We start from the raw sequence: 19,535 nt of genomic DNA on the forward strand, positions 1-19,535 counted from the left end.
ACCTTTGTTTAGATAGTATCATTAGATAAACATCCTTTTCAATGATAAAACCTAAGTCATTTCTGGTCCTTTCCTGGAAGAGCTTTTTGCTGCTGACAGTTTATAGGAACAGCAATAAGAGGCCATTTTCTGGGCATGGAGCCCAGGATTCAAAGGGAGACTCCAGAAAACATCTGGTCTGCTTGATACATAGAAGCCAGCACTGCATGTGTGTGTTTGCGTGTATGTGTTTCTCCAGTGCTGACTCACGGCATTGAAGCCTCTCTGGAAATACCCCCACCCTTCTAGCCAGCCAGTTTATACACACCCCTTCGACTCCTCCTTGATTCAAATGCTAGGTCAAGAGGAAGAAGGAAACTGAATTCAAGAGCTGCTCTCAAGCATCTAGAATTCTCTGTACCCCACCTCCTGAGAAGAGAGACTAGCCCCAGCTCTGACTCAGACCACTACAAGCTGGGCTCTCCTCTTAAAGTACCAACTTTATTCGAGCCTTTGGATAAAACTGAAAGAAAAGGGTCCACGAGTACTGTGGATTGTGCAGAAGGCAGGGGGCTGGCAGCTGGCAGTATAAACAGAAAGATGGCAGGCCCGAAGTCCAGCATTGAAACAGACCCCGAAATTGAGCTTTTTGTAAAGGTAAGTTTTCTAGCTATAATAACGGCATATAGAATGTATTACTTCTTGACACTGGACCTCAGCTTCTTGAAAAAAGTCAACATTTGGGCTATAGATAGGAAATAACTTTGTACTTGTATTCCTACTCTGAGTCCTAGAGGGATGCCTAGGTGTTTGGTTGCTCTTAGACAACAATAGGAAAACATCTCATCTGAAAAAGGCAAAGAGATATGGTGAAAAGAGCACTAGACTGTTGGTAGTCAGAGCAACTAAATTATATTCTTAGTGGCTTCCTAAGTAACCTTGAATAAATCCTTCCCTCTCTCTGGACCTTTGTTTCTCCATCTATACAATGAAAGAGGCTGACAAATGATCCTTAAGGGCTTTCCAGCTCTCACAATCTGTGTTTTATGAGGGAGGTTTTAGAAGGAGTAAATGGGGTGAAGAGAGGGCCAAGAAAGGCCTGAGAGCCCCATTCCCACACGTAGCCCAGACAGAGATTTCTTAAATTCTCCCATAATGGATGAATATCACAGCAGGGTCAGATAGACACTAGGGGAGAAAAAAGCCAGGAGTTTGTGTGCCTATTATGTGAGGAGGAGGCATTTTAGAATGCTGCACTTCCTCTTTATGGTCTGCCTTGGGTTGTTTTTTTTTGATGTCTTAACTTTTCAGAAAAACCCTTCGGAAAACCCCTAAAGCAGGAGAAAAGAGCATGTGCTTCTAAATTAGCTCATCAAGAAAAATAAATAATTTTGTATGGGTTATTCCAAGTGGAAATTACATAGTTTTCTAAATCCTTGTTTATATTAACTATTTTTTCTCTATATTTTCATTGACTATTGGAAGTACTCAGGATGATAATAATAATAACAAACATATTTTGCTTGACCCTTTTCTAAACGCTTTACATATATTATCTCATTTAATCCTAATAACAATTTAGGAGATAGGTTACTAGTAGTATCAGTAGTAGTAGTGGTAGCAGTACGCATCATTGTAATTTCTAGATAAGCAACCTAAGGCAACAAAATTTAAGTAACTTCCCTCTAAACTATATAGTCTCTTGACGACTTACAAAGACATTAAATAGGGTATGCTCACCAAATGTTAGGTAAACATCTGTTAGCCAAAATAATACCTTTACAATTATTTTAAAATATTTAACTAGTCACATACATGCGCCAAGGACATAATCAACCTGCTTTTTCAAAATTATAGGAGAGAGACCCTTGAATGCCTGCATAGCAAAATAATCCAAATATGTGTTTGCTGGGCTATGGGGCATAAGAGCTACTTCTCCTATCTCTGGATTCCAGCAAAATATGTGACTGCTCAGGCATGACATAAATAAGACAGTTTCCTAACTGGCTTTTTACATCTACCAATTCTAAACCAGAGATAATTTTCCTTCATAGGGTAACTAAAGTGTTTCTTTTGTCTGTCCTATTCATTCAATCCAATCAAACTCCTCTAACCAGTTGTTGGCATTGATCTGTGTGTTTATCTTCATAGACTTCCCATATTTGGGTGGTAATCTGGACAGGAGGAATTAGCAAATCACACATTGGATGAGCAAATGCTTAATTAAGTAACAGCTTTCAGGTTAAAATAATCAATCATTTATTGAGTACTTACTATATGGCAGGCACTGTGCTAAGTGGTTCATTATTAACCCTATTTTACGGATACAGAAAATAAAGCAAAGAGTAGCTGAGTAACTTTGTCCAATGTCACATAGCTAGTGAATGGCAGAGTTAGGATCCCACTCCTTTAAAATAGCTATGTCTACTGTTATTCAATTGTTTTCAATTGAGCAAACTTTTTAGTAAAATTTTCCAGAATTTCATCAGATAGAATCCTTTAGATGTAAGCTAATCTAATGACATTGATGTAAATCAGATTTTCTGGAAGAATCTTGAGTATCATTTGGTCCAGGTTTTGTTTTGTTTTGCTTTAAGATGTGTTCCACAGATCTCTAGAGGTTTCATATAAGATACTGGAAGGGGGCATAGGGATTAAGGGGGGTAAAAAATGTCAGAGTAAGTTTAAAAAGTACTGCTCTTTACCAATGGTATCTCATTTATAGAAAAGTGGTATCTTTCTAAAGAGTAAATGAGTCTGTGACTTCCCCAGCTACCTTTGGCTGTGGCTTAAAAACCCTACCACAACTTCCCCATACCACTGATAGGATCCCAGCAAGAGATTAAGCACTCTCCAGTCACAATTAAGAGTTTATATCACAGCACCTATGTGTTCCACGTAGTCAGTGAAAACATTTCCTTTCAGCTCTAAATGATTTGGGCCAGATTTATATCCAGGAACTAAGAACAAAGGATTTTCTAACACACATTTTATTTTGTCTAAATGCAGAGTTTATCTTATTGGTTTGTTGTTCATTGTTAAATGGAGTTTTTGTGTTCTCTACCAAACACTCTAAAATTTAGTTTTAGTAGATTTGTACATAACATTATATAATCTAACATTTGGGCCAAAATTCTGAGTGTAATATTTTTGTCAAAAGCATTTTATCTACGTGGGAAAGAAAAAACAGATGATGCTCTTCTCTGAACATTCAGACCATTTTCAAACTCTCTTAGAACTATCATAAAGACTAATAAAAAAATCCAACAAAACTATTAGATGGGAGAAAGAAGTGTTTAAGACGGTGGGTTCTAGAGTAGACAGCCCTGGATTTGCTATGTGAGAAGAGTATATAGATCACCAACGCTTGTCTAGCTGAGTGTATTTGAGCAAGTCAGCTTCTCTGAGCCTCAATTTCCTCATCTGTAAAACAAGAGTAATAACAGAATCTACCTCACAGGATCATCTTCATTGTGAGCATTAAATAAAACAAATACGTAAAACACAGTGGCTGTTAACATAGTAAACACTCAATAAATGTCATATTGTGGTTATTATTTTTCATGTTTAGAAATTTAGATCACAAACACAAAGAGAAAAAGTTGTTTTGATAAATGATCACATCCCGTGTTTTCCAGCTAAAGATACACTACTTAAGAGGTAGGTAATTCATCAATCAGGTTAGAGAATTTACATCCTAAAATTTTATGTGATGGCACTTTAAATCAGCATATTATAAACAGAAAAAAAAAACCTTCAGTTTTCCTGTAAAACTACTACATTTCCCCCACACCTCACTGTTTTTCCTTTCCTTTTGCCAAAGGCGATCCACCCTTCCTGCTGTATCTATCATCAGACTCCATTCTTCTTCCTGCTTCCCACCCCCAATCACGTTTCCACTCACTAACCCCATTTATGATTGGATCTTTAGTCTGGCTTCTGTTACAAAAGAAATGCAGCTGCAAAGGTTGGTTGCCTCTTCCCATACCTCTTCACTCCCTGACATCACAAAATAGCAACAATAAACACTATTTCCTCTGTCTCATCCTCTGCTAGGGAAAAGAAAATTTGCCAAAAAAATAGAATTATGCCTAGGTCTTCTGGGACCTTAATATTTCTAGAAATGACAGATCAGAGCAACTGTAAGAGGAAGTACCCTTCATTTCCTTCTACAGACAGAGGTGAAAGAGAAAAAAACTAGGTCCAAGAGATGAGAGATGCTGATGGCTTGGCCTTGGGTAGCTAGCACCTAACAATGTCAGACAGATAGTAAGCATCAAATAAACATTAAATGAGTGAATGATGTAATAACCATGGCAGATGAGAGAACTGAATTTATTTAGAGATATTTATAGGTAAAACGGACAAAAATTAGTGTTGGATTCAATGTTGGGGATGAAGCAGAAGGATTATCCCCAATTTTTCTAGTTTAGGCAACTGGGTGGATGGTGTTTTGTCTGCTCAGGCTGCCATAACAAAATATCATAGATTGGGTGGCTTAAACTACAAACATTTATCTTCTCACAGTTCTAAAGGCTGCTTGTCCTAAACCAAGATGCTAGGATCGTCGGTTTCTGGTGAGAACTCTCTTCTTGGCTTATGGATGGCTGCCTTCTCTCTATGTCCTTGCATTGTGGGGACAGAGAGAGGAAACATGCTTTCTGGTCTCTTTTTATAAGAGCATTATCCCATCATGAGGGCTCTATCCTCATGACCTCATCTATACCTAATTACTTCCCAAAGTCCTTACCTCCAAATACCATCACATTAAGGAGTTAGTGTTGCAATATACGAATTTGAGGGGGAACACAATACAGTCCATAGCATAAGGGAGTGCCATCCACTGGAGTAGGAACCGTAAAGAGTAGGTCACTGTGTGGTGTAAAGAAAAGGGAAGAAATTCCGTTTTGGGCATGTGGCGATTAGGGTGTCTAAAATCTGGATCTCACATGAGGACACTACATCAGTTATAGGCCTCTCAAGAAGTGGCTGCCTTTTCTTCCTCATTCCTGTTACCACTGAGTCTGGAGATGGAGTAGGTGTCCCTTAAGTATCCTTACTCCTCATTCCTGTTTCCAGACAATTCTCCCTCACTCATCCAGAGAAATACCTAGGTTGAGTCTCCTAAAATCAGACTAAACCACACATTAACCTTCTTTGTTATAGTAGTTTTCCAAACCCCGGGCCACTCTCCCTTATTTCCTGAGGATTTTAGCTCCAGATCAGTGTCACTCTCTTCAACACTATTCCTATCCTAACTCTTGGTGACTTTAACATCTACACAGGTGACTCTTACAATACTCTGACCTCTCAGATCCTTGACGTCCTCTCCTCCAGTGATCTTGTTCTTCACCATCTCTTAGGCACCTCCTTCCATGGTCATACCCTTATCTTTGTCATTGCAACATCTGTAAGCCATGCATAATATCATTTATTTGAGGAGTTTTGTTGTTCTGCTTTTTTAACTTTTCTGTTCTAATAGACATTATTGAGGTATAATTTACATAAAATAAGATGCATTTATTTTAAGTGCACAGTCCAATGACTTTTGGCAAATGTATACACACATGTAACCACCACTCCAATCAAAATATAAAATAGTTCCATCACCTCAGAAAGTTCCTTCGTGTCTCTTTGCTATGAATCTTCCCCACTCTACCCCGCTACTCCCCTGCTAGGCAATCACTGATTTGCTTTCTGTCAAAATATGTTGATTTGTATTTTCTAGAATTTTCTATAGACTGAATTATACACTAGGGTCCTCTTTTTTGGTCTGGCTTCTTTCACTCACCATAATTATTCTGAGATTTGCCTACATTGTTGTGTGCAACAATAGCTCATTCCTTTTTGTTACTGAAGTCTTCCATTGTATGGATGTAAAAGGTTTATCCCTTCACCCATTGAAGAACATTTGGGTTGTTTCCAGTTTGGGGCTATTGTGAATAAAGTTGCTATAAACTTTTACGTACAAGTCTTTCTATGGCCATATGCTTTCATTTCTCTTGGGTAAATACCTAGGATTAGAATTTCTGAGTCATATGGTAGGTACATTTTTAACTTTGACAAACTCTTTATAAAGCAGTTGTACCATTTTTTACTCCCAAGAATAGTGTATCAGTTCCAGTTGCTCTACATTCCTGCCAATACTTGGTATGGTCTTTTTAATTTCTCCTATTCTAATGTGTGTGTGGTGGTATCTCATTGTGGTTTTAATTACATTTACCTGTTGACTAATGATGTTGAGCATCTTTTCATGTCCTTATTTACTATCTGTATATCTTTTATGTAGTGTTTAAACCTTTCACCCATTTTTAAGTTGGATGGTTTGAGTTGTAAGAGTTCCTTATTCATATATTTTATATATTTTGGATACAACATGTTTTTTATTTTCTTGACAGTTCTTTTGAAAAGCAGAAGATTTTAGTTTTGATGTAGCCCTTTTTCTCTTCTCTCCCTCACTCTCTGAATCCCAGTCACATTGACCTTCTTTCAGTTCCTTATGTGTGATATGCTCCAACCTGTTGCAAGGCCTTTGGATATGCTATTACCTCTGTTTAGAATGCGCTCTTCATGCCAATTCACCTAGTTAACTCACTTATCCTTTGAACTCAGTTCAGATGTGACTTTTTCAGAAAATGCCTTCCCTGACAAACCCCATATAGACTGTGTTTCTCTGTTACACACACTCATAACGTGCATGTCCTTCCTTCAAAGAATTTATTTCAGTTTAAAGCTGAGAGTTAATTTGGGGGACTATTTTTTATTTTAATCTATTTTTTGTAGATAAAATGTCTGGGCTATGTTAAACACACAATTATTTGTTCAGTGAATATTTATTGGGAGAGTGGATGAATGAATGAAAAATGGAGGGCCCATGGTTAAACTCAAGTATATATAAAATTTCAAAACAGAAAAGTGTGCTGTTTTCCATCAGTCAGAGAAAGACAGATTTTTTTCAAATAATTTTATTGAGATTATAATGGTTTACAACATTGTGTAATTTCGGGTGTACATTATTGTTTATCAGTTTCTGAATACACTTCATCGTGCTCACCCCCAGTAGTCTAATCTTTATCCATCACAAAACATATGTGCCCCTTTGTCCCTTTCTCCCACGCCCCAACCCTCTTTCCCTCTGGTAACCACTAATCTGTTCTCTTTATCCATGAGTTTTTTTATCTTCTACATATGAGTGAAATCATGCAGTATTGGTCTTTCTCTGTCTGGCTTATTTCACTTAACATCATACTCTCAAGGTCCATCCATGTTGTTGCAAATGGGACTCTTTTGTCTTTTTTATGGCTGAGTAGTATTCCATTATATATATATATATATATATGCGCCACATCTTCTTTATCCAGTCATCAGTTGATGGGCACTTGGGTTTCTTCCACATCTTGGCTATTGTGAATAATGCTGCAATGAACATAAGGGTGCATAAATCTCTTTGGATCACTAATTTCAGGTCCTTTGGATAAATACCCAGCAGTGGAATAGCTGGACCATATGGTAGTTATATTCTTAATTTTTTCAGTAATCTCCATACTGTTTTCCATAGTGACTACACCAGTTTGCATTCCCACCAGCAATGTATGAGCATTCCCTTTTCTCCACATCCTCTCCAACATTTGTTGTTTTTTGGAAAGATAGATTTTTAAATGAATAGTTTTAAGACAACTATTAACTATTTGCCAAAAAAATAAAAATAAAAATAACAAAGCTGGAGTCCCAATACACTTCTTACACCAAAATAAATTCCAAACAGATGAAACAAATGCAAAACTGAAACCATAAAATTACTAGAAGAAAACACGAGAGAACGTCTTTATAGTAAAACAAAATAAGAAAGCAATTTTTTAATAATCTTGATGCATATAATGGCTATGTAAGTAGATCAGGAAAACCAGACTGCATAGAGGAAAATAATGGTAGATTTTATGTAAAATTTAAGTTTTACTTAAGGCCTGTTTTTAAAATCACCTGTAATATGTATTTTAAAAAGTTAATATCTTTAGTATACAAGTAATTTTTCCAAATCAATAAGGAAGAAGTCATCACCTTAATAGAAAAATGTAAAATTGTCATTAGCAAACAGTTTACAAAATAAGGAAATCAAATGGCCAATGAACATATGGCAAATATCTTTCAAAAAGGAAATTTGGCAGGATCTATCAAAATAGAAAGTGCACATACTCTCTTTACGCAGCACTCACTTCAAGAATGAACTCTAAACAGGATAATCTCAGAAGTGGAACAAGTTATATGCCCAGAAATATTTGTTGCTAAAGTATTTAGAATAGCAAAAATTTGGGAATATTGTAATGTCTATTAATAGGAAATGTATAAGTTATATAAATTCTGGTAATATACAAAATTTATTAGTAGTAGTACTCATCACACTTGTAATTTTACATACAATGAGATTATTTGATTCATTATCTCTCTCTACCCACAGATGGTAGAATCCATGAGATTAAGGACTTCTAACCTTGTCTCTATCAACTAGCTCATTTCCAAGGAGGCACTCAATACATACTTGTTGAGCAAATGAATGAATGAGGTCTTTCTTTATCTTAATAGGCTGGAAGTGATGGAGAGAGTATTGGAAACTGTCCCTTTTGCCAACGCCTTTTTATGATCCTCTGGCTTAAAGGAGTTAAATTCAATGTGACTACTGTTGACATGACCAGGTAAGAGAAATCAAGACATGTCTCTTTTGGGGGATTGAAATCGGTAGACACTAATACAATGTTGGTGTTTGTATAATGTGTACTTTATCTAGAGGCCTAACTGTGCTTATTTTCAATAATCATAGAAAGCCCGAAGAGCTGAAGGACTTAGCTCCAGGTATCAATCCTCCCTTCCTGGTGTATAACAAGGAGTTGAAAACAGACTTCATTAAAATTGAGGAGTTTCTAGAGCAGACACTGGCTCCTCCAAGGTACAGCATTTAACAGGATACTATTGTTCTTGAGATAATCTATTTTATTGGCCTATTTATTGCAGATTGATGATTCTTCTAAATATCTATTTTTCAATGTTAGACCTCTTTTGCTATCTTTCTAGAAAAGTTTGAAAAGAACCCCCTTCATCACTCCATATATTATTAGAAAACTTTGCTATAGAATTATTTATTTAATATATGTAAAGCTATTAAAACTTTATGAGCTGTAGGTATTAGGGAAGGGCAAAGGATAGACGTGGAAACCTGGGAAAGGTGGGTAAGTTTGGGCCACCTTTAATTTCAGTCACTTTATCTGATCCATAATGAAGTTTGGGGGCATTTATACTGGTAGAAATCAGACATTTTATTGTAGAATCCTCAGAAGGTCTTCAATTTTGAAATAGACTTTAATTCAGTCTGATCTCTTAGCTCTGCAGGTTGGGAAATATTATGTCTAATATGCATAAACTTTCCCATTCAACTTCAAATACACAAAGATGATAGATATAACATTTCAAATTATTTTTTTAAAACACATAGCATACTTGAAATAAGGAAGTAAGTTCGCTGTGGGCTAGAAATAGAGAAGGAACCCATAGTGGGGTAGGAGTGAGAGTGTGTGGTAATAACACTGTATAGCCCATGAGGACTGGTCATGACTAGGCCTTCACATCACTGATGGCACAAGGGCAAAACATATCCAACACAAGCTAGAGGCCAGGAAACAAGTCTTACACAGTTAACCAGAGGCCAGAGCTGCACTATCTACTCTTGAATGACAGCTTTATATCTCTGCCCACTCAGGATAGTGCCTAGAAAAAGAATCCTGCTGTATTCATTTTTTTTATTGCTGGGCAACAAATTAACCACAAACTCAGTGTCTTAAAATGACACTCATTTATTATCTCACAGTTTTCATTGGTCAGGAGTTTGGCTGTGAACTTAAAACTGCTCTAAAAAATAAAGTCTTGAGCCAGCCCTGATGGCCTAGTGGTTAAAGTTCAGCATTCTCACAGCTTCAGCAGGCTGGGTTTGGTTCCCAGGGGTGGAACCACACCACCCGTCTGTCAGTTGCCATGCTGTGGCAGCAGCCCACATAGAAGAACCAGAAGGACTTACAACTAGGATGTACAACCGTGCACTGGGGCAAGTCTTAATCATAAAATATATATATAAATGATGAATGAAAGGTTCTATCAGTCCATAGTTCTTCTTACATAAGAAACTAAAGATACTATGTTAGATTCTCCTCTGTGTGCCTATACTAGGTTTCTTTCACCTATTATTGATGGCTTCTTAGATTTTAAGCTCCTGGTCCAAGTTTCTCCTACAAGTATTGAGTTTTATTTTGTTCTTTTCTTCTCCTCCATTCTCCTCTACTACTCCCTCCCCTTACACCATCCTTTTCTTGCTCCCAAAGGTAACTAGTGAAAAAATCTATTGTGTATCTTTCCATGCCTTTTTCTATGTTCATATAAGCATAACAATAATAAGCATAATTTACTTTATAAATATTACATCTTGCTTATCTCACTTCAAAGAACATTGTTAATATCCTTCAACTCTACTGGTATAGATTTAACTCATTGTTTTAATGGCTGCATAGTAATCCTTGTCACAGAAGTGCTACAAGTTGCTAAACTATTTCTCTACTGATGGACATTCCCTTTCCTTCCAGTTTTTTACCACTACAGATAATGCTATAAATAACATTCTTGTTCATATGTCCTTATATACCAGTGTTTTTATTCCTATGGAATGTATTCCCGGGAGCAAAATTCAAATAGTACATATTTTTTTAATTTTTACTACTTTACTCATCAATGTATGAGAGTACACTTTTCCCACATATCTGTAATACTATGTGTTATCCCTCTTTTTAAATTTGTGCCAATATGATGAGTGTAGTGATATCTCATTGGTACTTTAATTTGCATTTCCCTGAAAAATAGGTGAATTTGAGCATCTTTACACATGTTGGTTGATCATTTGGTTTTGTTCTGTGAATCATCTTGTCAAATCCTACTGATTTTCTATTAGCTTGTATATCAGTTAAGGATTGCATTCAACTCTGGTAACTAGAGATCCAAAAAGTAGTGGCTTAAATAAATATGAGTTTTATTCTTCTCATATAATAAGAAGCCAAGAATGAGGCATTGTAGGGCTGGAATGGCAGCTCCATGATTTCACTGGACACCCAGGCTCTATTTCTTCTCTGCCATCCTTCAGGTGAAGCTTCCAGTCTCAAAGTTAACTCGTGGTGACAATATCTCTGCTATAATTCCAGGCAACAGATATAGCTCCCACATAGGAAGAAGGAGAAGGGCAAAGGACAAAAGATGCAAGCCAGCTTTAAGGTACTTTCACAGAAGCCACATTCAACAATTTCCATTTATAACTCATTATCCAGAAGTAATTCACAGGGTCATATCTAAGTACAAAGGGGAGCAAGGTAATGTAGTTTTTATCCAGGTATATTGCCACCCCTAACAAAACAAGTTTCAGTTAGTAGACAGAAAGAAACCAAGAAGCAGAAAAATAAAGGGGTACATAACTATATCATTTACCATAGTCTGCTCCTCTAACCATCCAAATAAATATGTGCATCCTTCTTCCCATACATGGAACACACTTACTCCCAAGAGAGAGAACTTCCAACTCTCATACAGTTACTGCATCCAGCTCACAGTCCAGGATTTTTAGATGATGTGAAACATCTCCGTTAGGTACTAATGGTCAAGCAATCAAATAAAATAAAAGACAAGTTGTCTCCACTCACTCCTTGCACACTCAATATTCAATGATGGAGCAGAAATTGGATAATTGGAATAAAAACTCCCATTTAAAAAAGGGAACCTAGGATAAGACACACTAATCACTCGGTCATAACAGTTGCCATTGTTGGAGAAATAGTTGAAAGATTATTTTTAAGTTTTGGTTTTATAAACAATGCTAAAATCAACTTTCTTTTTACAAGGCTCTGTAGAGTGGTTATTTAGTCTGTGATGTTGTTAGATGTGAGAGCCCTTCCATATAAACTTCTTATCTAATTTTTAAAACCTATTAGATATCCACATCAATGAAAATGGTAGAGTAGGGAACTCCAAAATCCATCCCTCCATAAAAGTAATGCATAGCCTGGCAAAAACCGTAAGAATCAACTTTTCCAGAACTCTAGTGGAACCCTGAAGAATTGACTGAAGGATCTGCCTTTTTTTCACCTACTTTGGAGCTTCTCTAGGCATTTGTGAGGCAGCTTCCCTAGCAGCATTTGTAGAAGGCACTTAAAAGCAAATGTATTAGCCACTGCCACGTGGGGCAATAACACTTGGGGAAAGCAATAGACATATTGAAAAGCTTGGGAAGAAAGAGGCTGGGACACTTCAGGGATATTTAGAGGAATAAGGCCTTTAAAAAGCATTCATGTATTCTAGGAAATCTAGAAATCCATACACATGTCCAAGTAGGGACTTATGCTCAGAAAAAGGTTTGAGAAGACCCTAAGCTCTCACTTCTAGCTGAACTTCAGGCATCATGCAAGCAGAAAGTGATGGCTAAGGCAGAACCGCAAACTGCATACCTAAGCGTTGAAGGAGTGCCCCAAGACAGAGCCAGCCTGCAAAGACTGGGAGAGCTTTTTTTCTTTCTTGGTTTATTTGCTTTGGTTCTAAGAGTTTAAGGAAATCTCTGTCAAATGAATAACTGACCAAGGATAATGGGACAAAGATTTCAGTAGCTGTACACAACAAAAAACACAGACTTTACAAAATTACTTCAGAAAATTCACTGAATGAATAAAGGGCAACACCCATAACGAGCAGCAATAACAGACTCTGGGGAAGGGAAGAATCTGGTTTCCAGATATCCCATATTAAAATATTCAAGTGTCCAGTTTTCAAGAAAAAAATATTAGACATGTCAAGAAACAAGAAAGTATGGCCCATTCATGGGGAAAAAAGAAATTAATAGAAATTGTCCCTGAGGAAACCCAGATACTTGATTTAATAGACAAAGACCATAAATCAACTATCTTAAATATGTTTAGAAAGATAAAGAAAACCATGAACAAAGAACTAAAGTAAACCAAGAAAACAATGTCTCAACAAAGAGAGAATATCAATAAAAAGATAGAAATTATAAAAAGGAACAAATAGAAATTCTGGAGTTGAAAAGCATGATAATTAAAATGAACAATTCACTAAAGGGTTTCAACAGAAGATTTGCACAGACAGAAAGAGTCAGCAGAACTGAACATAAGTCAATTGATATTATCCAGTCTGAGGAAAAGGAAGAAAATGAACAGAACCTAACAGATCTATGGAATACCACCAAATGTACCAAGATATGTATAATGGAAGTCCCAGAAAGAGGACAGAGGGAAAAAAGCAGAAAGACTATTTAAAGAAATAGTGGCTGAAAATATCCCAAATTTAAGGAAAGATGTAAATCTACACATCCAAGAAGGTTAATGAACTCCAAGTGGAATAAATTCAAAGAGATCAACACCAAGATACATTACAATCAAGTTATCTAAAGCCAAAGCCAAAGACAGAATCTTGAAAGTAGCAAGAGAGAAGTGTTTCATCATACAAAAGGGATTCTCAATAAGACTACCAGATGATTTTTCATCAGAAACCATGGAGGCCAGAAGGCAGAAAGATGACATAAAGCGCTGAAAGAAAAAAGTCAACCAAGAATTCCATATCTTGCAAAACTATCCTTCAAAAATGAAGTTAAGATATTCCACATGAACAAAAACCAAGGGATTTTGTTACTAGTAGACAAGAAATGCTATAGGGAGAGCTTCAGGCAGAAATAAGAGGCAACTAGACAGTAACTCGAAGTCATATGAAGAAATAGAGAGCACCAGTAAAGGAGAAAAAAGCACATGATCATCTCAATTGATGCAGAAAAAGCATCTGACAAAATCGAACACTATTTCATGGTAATACTCAACAAACTAGGAATAGAAGGGAGCTTCCTCAACCTCTTTTTGAATATAGTGGCCCCTCAGGCAAGGGAAACAAAAGAAAAAATAAACAAATGGGACTACATCAAACTAAAAAGCTTCTGCACAGCAAAGGAAACCATCAACAAAACAGAAAAAGAACCTAACAATTGGGAGAAGATATTTGCCAATCATATATCCAATAAGGGGTTAACATCCAAAATATATAAAGAACTCACACAACTCAACGACAAAAAAACAAACAATCCAATTGAAAAATGGGCAGAGGATATGAACAGACACTTTTCCAAAGAAGATATACAGATGGCCAACAGACACATGAAAAGATGTTCAACATCATCAATTATTAGGGAAAGGAAAATCAAAACTACAATGAGATATCACCTCACACCCATCAGAATGGATATAATTAACAAGACAAAAAATAACAAATGTTGGAGAAGATGTGGAGAAAAGGGAATCTTCATATGCTGGTGGTGGGAATGTAAACTGGTGCAGCCACTATGGAAAACAGTATGGAGATTGCTCAAAAAATTAAGAATAGAACTACTATACAATCCAGGTATTCCACTGCCAGGTATTTATCCAAAGAATGAGAAAACACTAAGTTGAAAAGATATATGCACCCTTTTGTTCATTGCAGCATTATTTACTTATTAATAATATTCCACTGCATATATATATATATGTGTATGTATATATATATATATACACATATATATATATATACACACCACATCTAAGTGTTTTGTTTCAGTTTGTTTTCATTTTTTTCATATTGGTTCTATACCTTTTGTATTAAATTATTTCTAAATATTTTATGCTTTTGTCATTATTATAAATGGATTATGCTAGTAATATCTATTTCTATCTGGTTATTGCTAGCACAGAAAAGTTATTTTTCTAATGTTTGACTTGTATTTAGCCACCTTGCCAAAATAGCTCATTAATTCTAGTAATTTTTCCTTTTCTAGATATACAATTATATTGTTGCTTCTCTTCCAATAATTACAGTGATTGCTTTATGTTATTGTCTTCCTCCACTTGCTAGAAGCTCAAAAACAGTGAAAAAATGAGCAAAAACTCTATGCCCTAGTAGAGCCTACATTCTAGTTGGGGAATATAGTAAATAAGCAAGATAAAAAGCAAAACATAAACTATTTTAGATAGTGATAAATACTAAGAAAAAATAAAGCAAGGGAGGGAAGTAGTGGGTGTTAGGGACGGGGTGAGGTTGCAATGTCAGATAGGGCAGCCAAAGAAAGGCCTCATTTAGGAGGAGCTATCAGAAAAAAAGATCTGAAAGAAGAGGAGGAGCAGGCCATGCGCATATATGAGAGAAAGCACTCCATTTAAGGGCAGACCAAGTGAAATGGCCCTGGGGCGAGAGCTTGTCAGGCCTGTTTGAAGAACAGCAAGGACGTTAGTGTTGAGTGAAGAAGAGAGTAGGAGATGAGAGCAAAGAGGTAAGGTGGAGTCAGATCGCATTGGGATCCGAATCTGAATGGGATGGGGACAGTGCAGGGTAATGAGTAGGGAGAGACATAATATGACATATTTTAACATGATTGCTCTGTCAGAAAGTGGAGAAGAGTCAGGGAGTGTGGGGGACAAGCACAGGAGTGGAAAGAATAGTCGAGAAGCTGTTTCAGTAATATAAGCTTTGGAGTGGGCAGTGGGCAGTGGGGGTGATGAGAAGTGGACAGATTCTGGGTGCATTTCGAAAGGTAAGCTGGCTGGAGTTGCCAATGGATCAAATGTGGGAATGGAAAGAAAGAAAAGAATCAAGGAAGATGGCTAAGTGTTTAGTCTGACCATTTCTAGTTGCTAGAGGGGTTTTTTATGAATATGAATTGATTTCCACTGAATATTTTTTCTTCATCTATTCATGATCATATGGTTTTCCTTTTTGTTAGTGACCAATTACATTACTACATTACTTGATTTTATTATGCTAAATGAACTTTGTATTTCTAAGAGGAAGACATCTTGGCTACTTTTTTCCATCGTCTTCACCCTCTTTATTCCTTCATTTGTTTTGTAAGGTAAAATATTTGAAGTCATATTTTTTCCTATGAGTTACCTTTGAAAATGTATCATCACCATATCTTCTGCCAAATAGGCTTTTAGGAGCAAGTATGGGGACCTAACTACCATTTGAAACATTGTTTCTACACCTAAATGAGTTTTAAATTCCAAACAGCTGATTTCCCAGAGCACTTTAGAAACTAAAGTATTCTGAGATTGGGAAAAATACATATTTCCAATGAGAGATTTCTCGGGACCTTCAGTTTCCAGCACAATTTTCCAAAACTTGCATTCTCAGTAGAGTGCAAGCTGGGACACCTGGTCTCTGTCTTGTTATGTGTAAATGATAGTGCAGTGACGTTTCTTTTTAAGGTATCCTCATCTGAGTCCCAAGAACAAGGAGTCCTTTGATGTTGGCTGTAACCTCTTTGCCAAGTTTTCTGCATACATTAAGAATACACAAAAGGAGGCAAATAAGAGTAAGATACCTTTCTTTAAATCTCTCTGTCTTTCTCACTTGCTCACTCTCACATTCTCAACTCAGCTAAAATAGGATTTTCCTGAATATACAGTATATGTTGGGGAATACCCTTCCTCTCATTCTCTGTTCTCTCCTCTGAAATTCCCTTGCATGAAGTTTTATTAGATTTAGAACTCAAGATTCAATATGGCAATTACCAGCTTAGCTCAATTACAGCATTAACATGCCAGAAGTGAACTAACCGCAGGACTATATTTCTTAGCCCCTCAACTTTCCCAGTCCTGTTTACCTTTAAGGTTTCTTAAACCATAGCACTACCATCTCCCACAACATTCTTGAATAGGTTTACTATCCTCTGAATCATGAGAACTATTAATATCTGACTCTACCTTCTGATTCTTCTGTGTTGAATGATAGCATGCCTCACTTTTCTTTCTCTTTTTGACTCTCCTCTCAATGCACCTCCTCAATAAAAGTCCAAAAATATTTCCACTCACCACTTGATTAACATCTGACTCTATCTTATCAGTGGGTAGTTGAGTGTTCTAGTTAACTATGTAGATTTTGAAGAGCCAGTGTAAGCAATGTGTGTAGATAGAGAAGTCTAAATGTGTGAAAAGCATATTGAGAATGTATTTAGTCATGAAGACAATATATTTATAAGTAACCCTGTGACTTCATTGCCTCAGATTTTGAAAAATCTATGCTCAGAGAATTTAAGCGTCTGGATGACTACTTAAACACCCCACTTCTGGATGAAATCGATCCAGACAGTGCTGAGGAACTCACTGTTTCCAGAAGATTGTTCTTAGATGGAGATCAGTTGACACTGGCTGACTGCAGCTTGTTACCCAAATTGAACATTATTAAAGTGAGTGTTTATAGGGCGGGCTGAATGGTTTGTGAAGGGTTTGGGAGTTGGCAGCATGAAGCACAGTGACCATTCAGTGTGAGATTGTTACATGATGGCTTTGTCATCGTCATCATACATAGTGTATATCTCCTTTTTCTCCTCAGAGGAAAAATCCATAATGATCTCCTCCAGGAAGCATAATAACCTTGTTTATTTCTTCCTAAATCAGAAGGTATTTTCTACTGTCTTGTCTATAAAACAAGGGTAATATTACCTATTTCACAGAATTGTTTAAAAAATTAAATAAATTAAGTCATAACAAGTGATAAATGATGTGGGCTATTAATATTATTGTGATAATTTAATCAATGATTTAACAAATTTTTATTGAACAGAACTTATTCTGTCTCAGGTCCTATGTGTCTATGTGTCTATGTCAGACACAGAGATTACATAAAGAAATAGGACACAGTAAGGACCCTAAACAAATTCTTAGTTTATTGGGGAGATATATGCTCTTTTTCTGTGCTTCCTTCTTCTAAACATATTCATAATTAAATACAGCGTAAATGTAAATATGATTGCAAGAATATAGCTTTGTTTATATTTGACAAAACATTAAAGTAGTAAATCAAAAATTCTTGTTTATTTTGTAGTCCTTTCTGTGTAGATAACATGTCCTCAAAGATCTTGACTTTTGAGATATGTTTCTACACACTGGGCATGTTACTGTAGCCTTTTCCTACCAATTGCATTTTTCTCTTTTTTCCCCCAAATCCTAGGTTGCTGCCAAGAAATACCGTGACTTTGACATTCCAGCAGAATTCTCAGGTGTCTGGCGCTATCTCCACAATGCCTATGCCCGTGAAGAATTTACCCATACATGTCCTGAAGACAAAGAAATTGAAAATACCTATGCAGGTGTGGCTAAACAGAAGAGTTAGGACATCTCGTTCAGTAGAAAAAGACTCTTTTCACTTGCTATCATATTAGAAAGCTTTTTGGAAATAAGAATATGGGAGATATTGTTTCCTCTATCCAACTCTCTTACAAAAAAGAACACTGTATTTTCTGTATCTAGTGAGTCCAAACTATCTGCCCACTGTGTATCTTAAAGGTATTCACATTTTCACTCCATTTTCTTTGTTCCTATGGTATATCTACCACAATCTTAAATGACATGGAAAGCATCAAGATTTTTTACTATATGATTGAATTCCTAGAATGCATCATGTGTAAGCTCAACAGACGGCTGAAGAGCCACAATCTCAAACTGCTCCTTAGAAACATTTCCATCTAAATCATTAAAACAATTTTACTTTTTTGTTAGTTTAATACCTGGATGAATTTATTTCTGATATGAATAACGAAGTCAGAGAGTGAGCATATCAGAGAGGCAAATCCTTAAAAAATGAGTTAAAAAAGGGGCTGGCCCCGTGGTCGAGTGGTTAAGTTCGCGCGCTCCGCTGCAGGCGGCCCAGTGCTTCGTTGGTTCGAATCCTGGGCGCGGACATGGCACTGCTCATCAGACCACGCTGAGGCAGCGTCCCACATGCCACAACTAGAAGAACCCACAACGAAGAATATGCAACTATGTACTGGGGGGCTTTGGGGAGAAAATGGAAAAAATAAAAAAAAATCTTTAAAAAAAAAATGAGAAAAAAAAATGAGTTAAAAAAATCAAATCTAGGAAGAGATCAACACCAATGGGTCTTAGCATGGGATTCAACACCTAGAAATATGACTGCTTCATAGTCAGAGATGACAATATGACAATATAATCTAAATTTTACTGTCAAACGAGCAAGCATTCATTGGATAAAACATAACAATAATTTTTTTAAGACATCTAGGTTGCTGAAGACAATGGTGACTGCTTTGGTCTGTATCTCCTAATATTTCCTTCAAAAGCAGTACAAAATAACAAGAATAAATTTTAAAAGGCACTGAAACCACATGGTAAACAAAACTTGAAGACAGAAAAATCCCTAAACCTCAATATAACTCTAAGTTTAAAAAAAAGAAAACACCAAAGCCCAGCAAATACTCTCTCACATTCATGCTTCACTACAAATTTTTGCAGTGAGCAAGGGTGGGCTGAGAAAAACTGCAGGGAATAAGGGTTGATCTAAAATCATTGAAAAAAAAGAATAAGTGCCCTGGTGGACCAGAGCATGGAGTACAGGAAAGTAACTTAAAAGTACGCACAATTTGAAGTAGCAGTTTTCAAAAGGCATGGTTTCTAGGGAAGAAATAAAAGGCAAAAAATAAGTGAGAAACA

At 36.4% G+C, this 19,535-nt stretch overlaps 1 protein-coding gene across 1 annotated transcript; it reads left to right on the forward strand.

Annotated features, from left to right (window-relative positions):
* The first annotated feature begins 229 nt into the window (after positions 1 to 229).
* CLIC2 (chloride intracellular channel 2) lies at positions 230 to 18,589 on the forward strand. The gene is made up of 6 exons (XM_046672687.1): positions 230 to 636; positions 8,560 to 8,669; positions 8,795 to 8,920; positions 16,293 to 16,399; positions 17,091 to 17,272; positions 18,037 to 18,589. Exons 1-6 carry the CDS (start codon positions 580 to 582, stop codon positions 18,196 to 18,198), a joined length of 744 nt encoding a protein of 247 aa, XP_046528643.1. The 5' UTR covers positions 230 to 579; the 3' UTR covers positions 18,199 to 18,589.
* The last annotated feature ends 946 nt before the right edge of the window (positions 18,590 to 19,535 follow it).

Source organism: Equus quagga, chromosome 10 (assembly GCF_021613505.1).
Source record: "Equus quagga isolate Etosha38 chromosome 10, UCLA_HA_Equagga_1.0, whole genome shotgun sequence".
Lineage (NCBI taxonomy): Eukaryota > Metazoa > Chordata > Mammalia > Perissodactyla > Equidae > Equus > Equus quagga.

What these genes read in the sequence shown, in the direction of transcription:
- CLIC2 (XM_046672687.1), top strand. Translation starts at nt 580, where the DNA reads ATGGCAGGCCCGAAGTCCAGCATTGAAACAGACCCCGAAATTGAGCTT. An exon ending in ACTACTGTTGACATGACCAG is followed by an intron (nt 8,670 to 8,794) that starts GTAAGAGAAATC and finishes CAATAATCATAG; the next exon opens with AAAGCCCGAAGAGCTGAAGG. An exon ending in CAGACACTGGCTCCTCCAAG is followed by an intron (nt 8,921 to 16,292) that starts GTACAGCATTTA and finishes TTTCTTTTTAAG; the next exon opens with GTATCCTCATCTGAGTCCCA.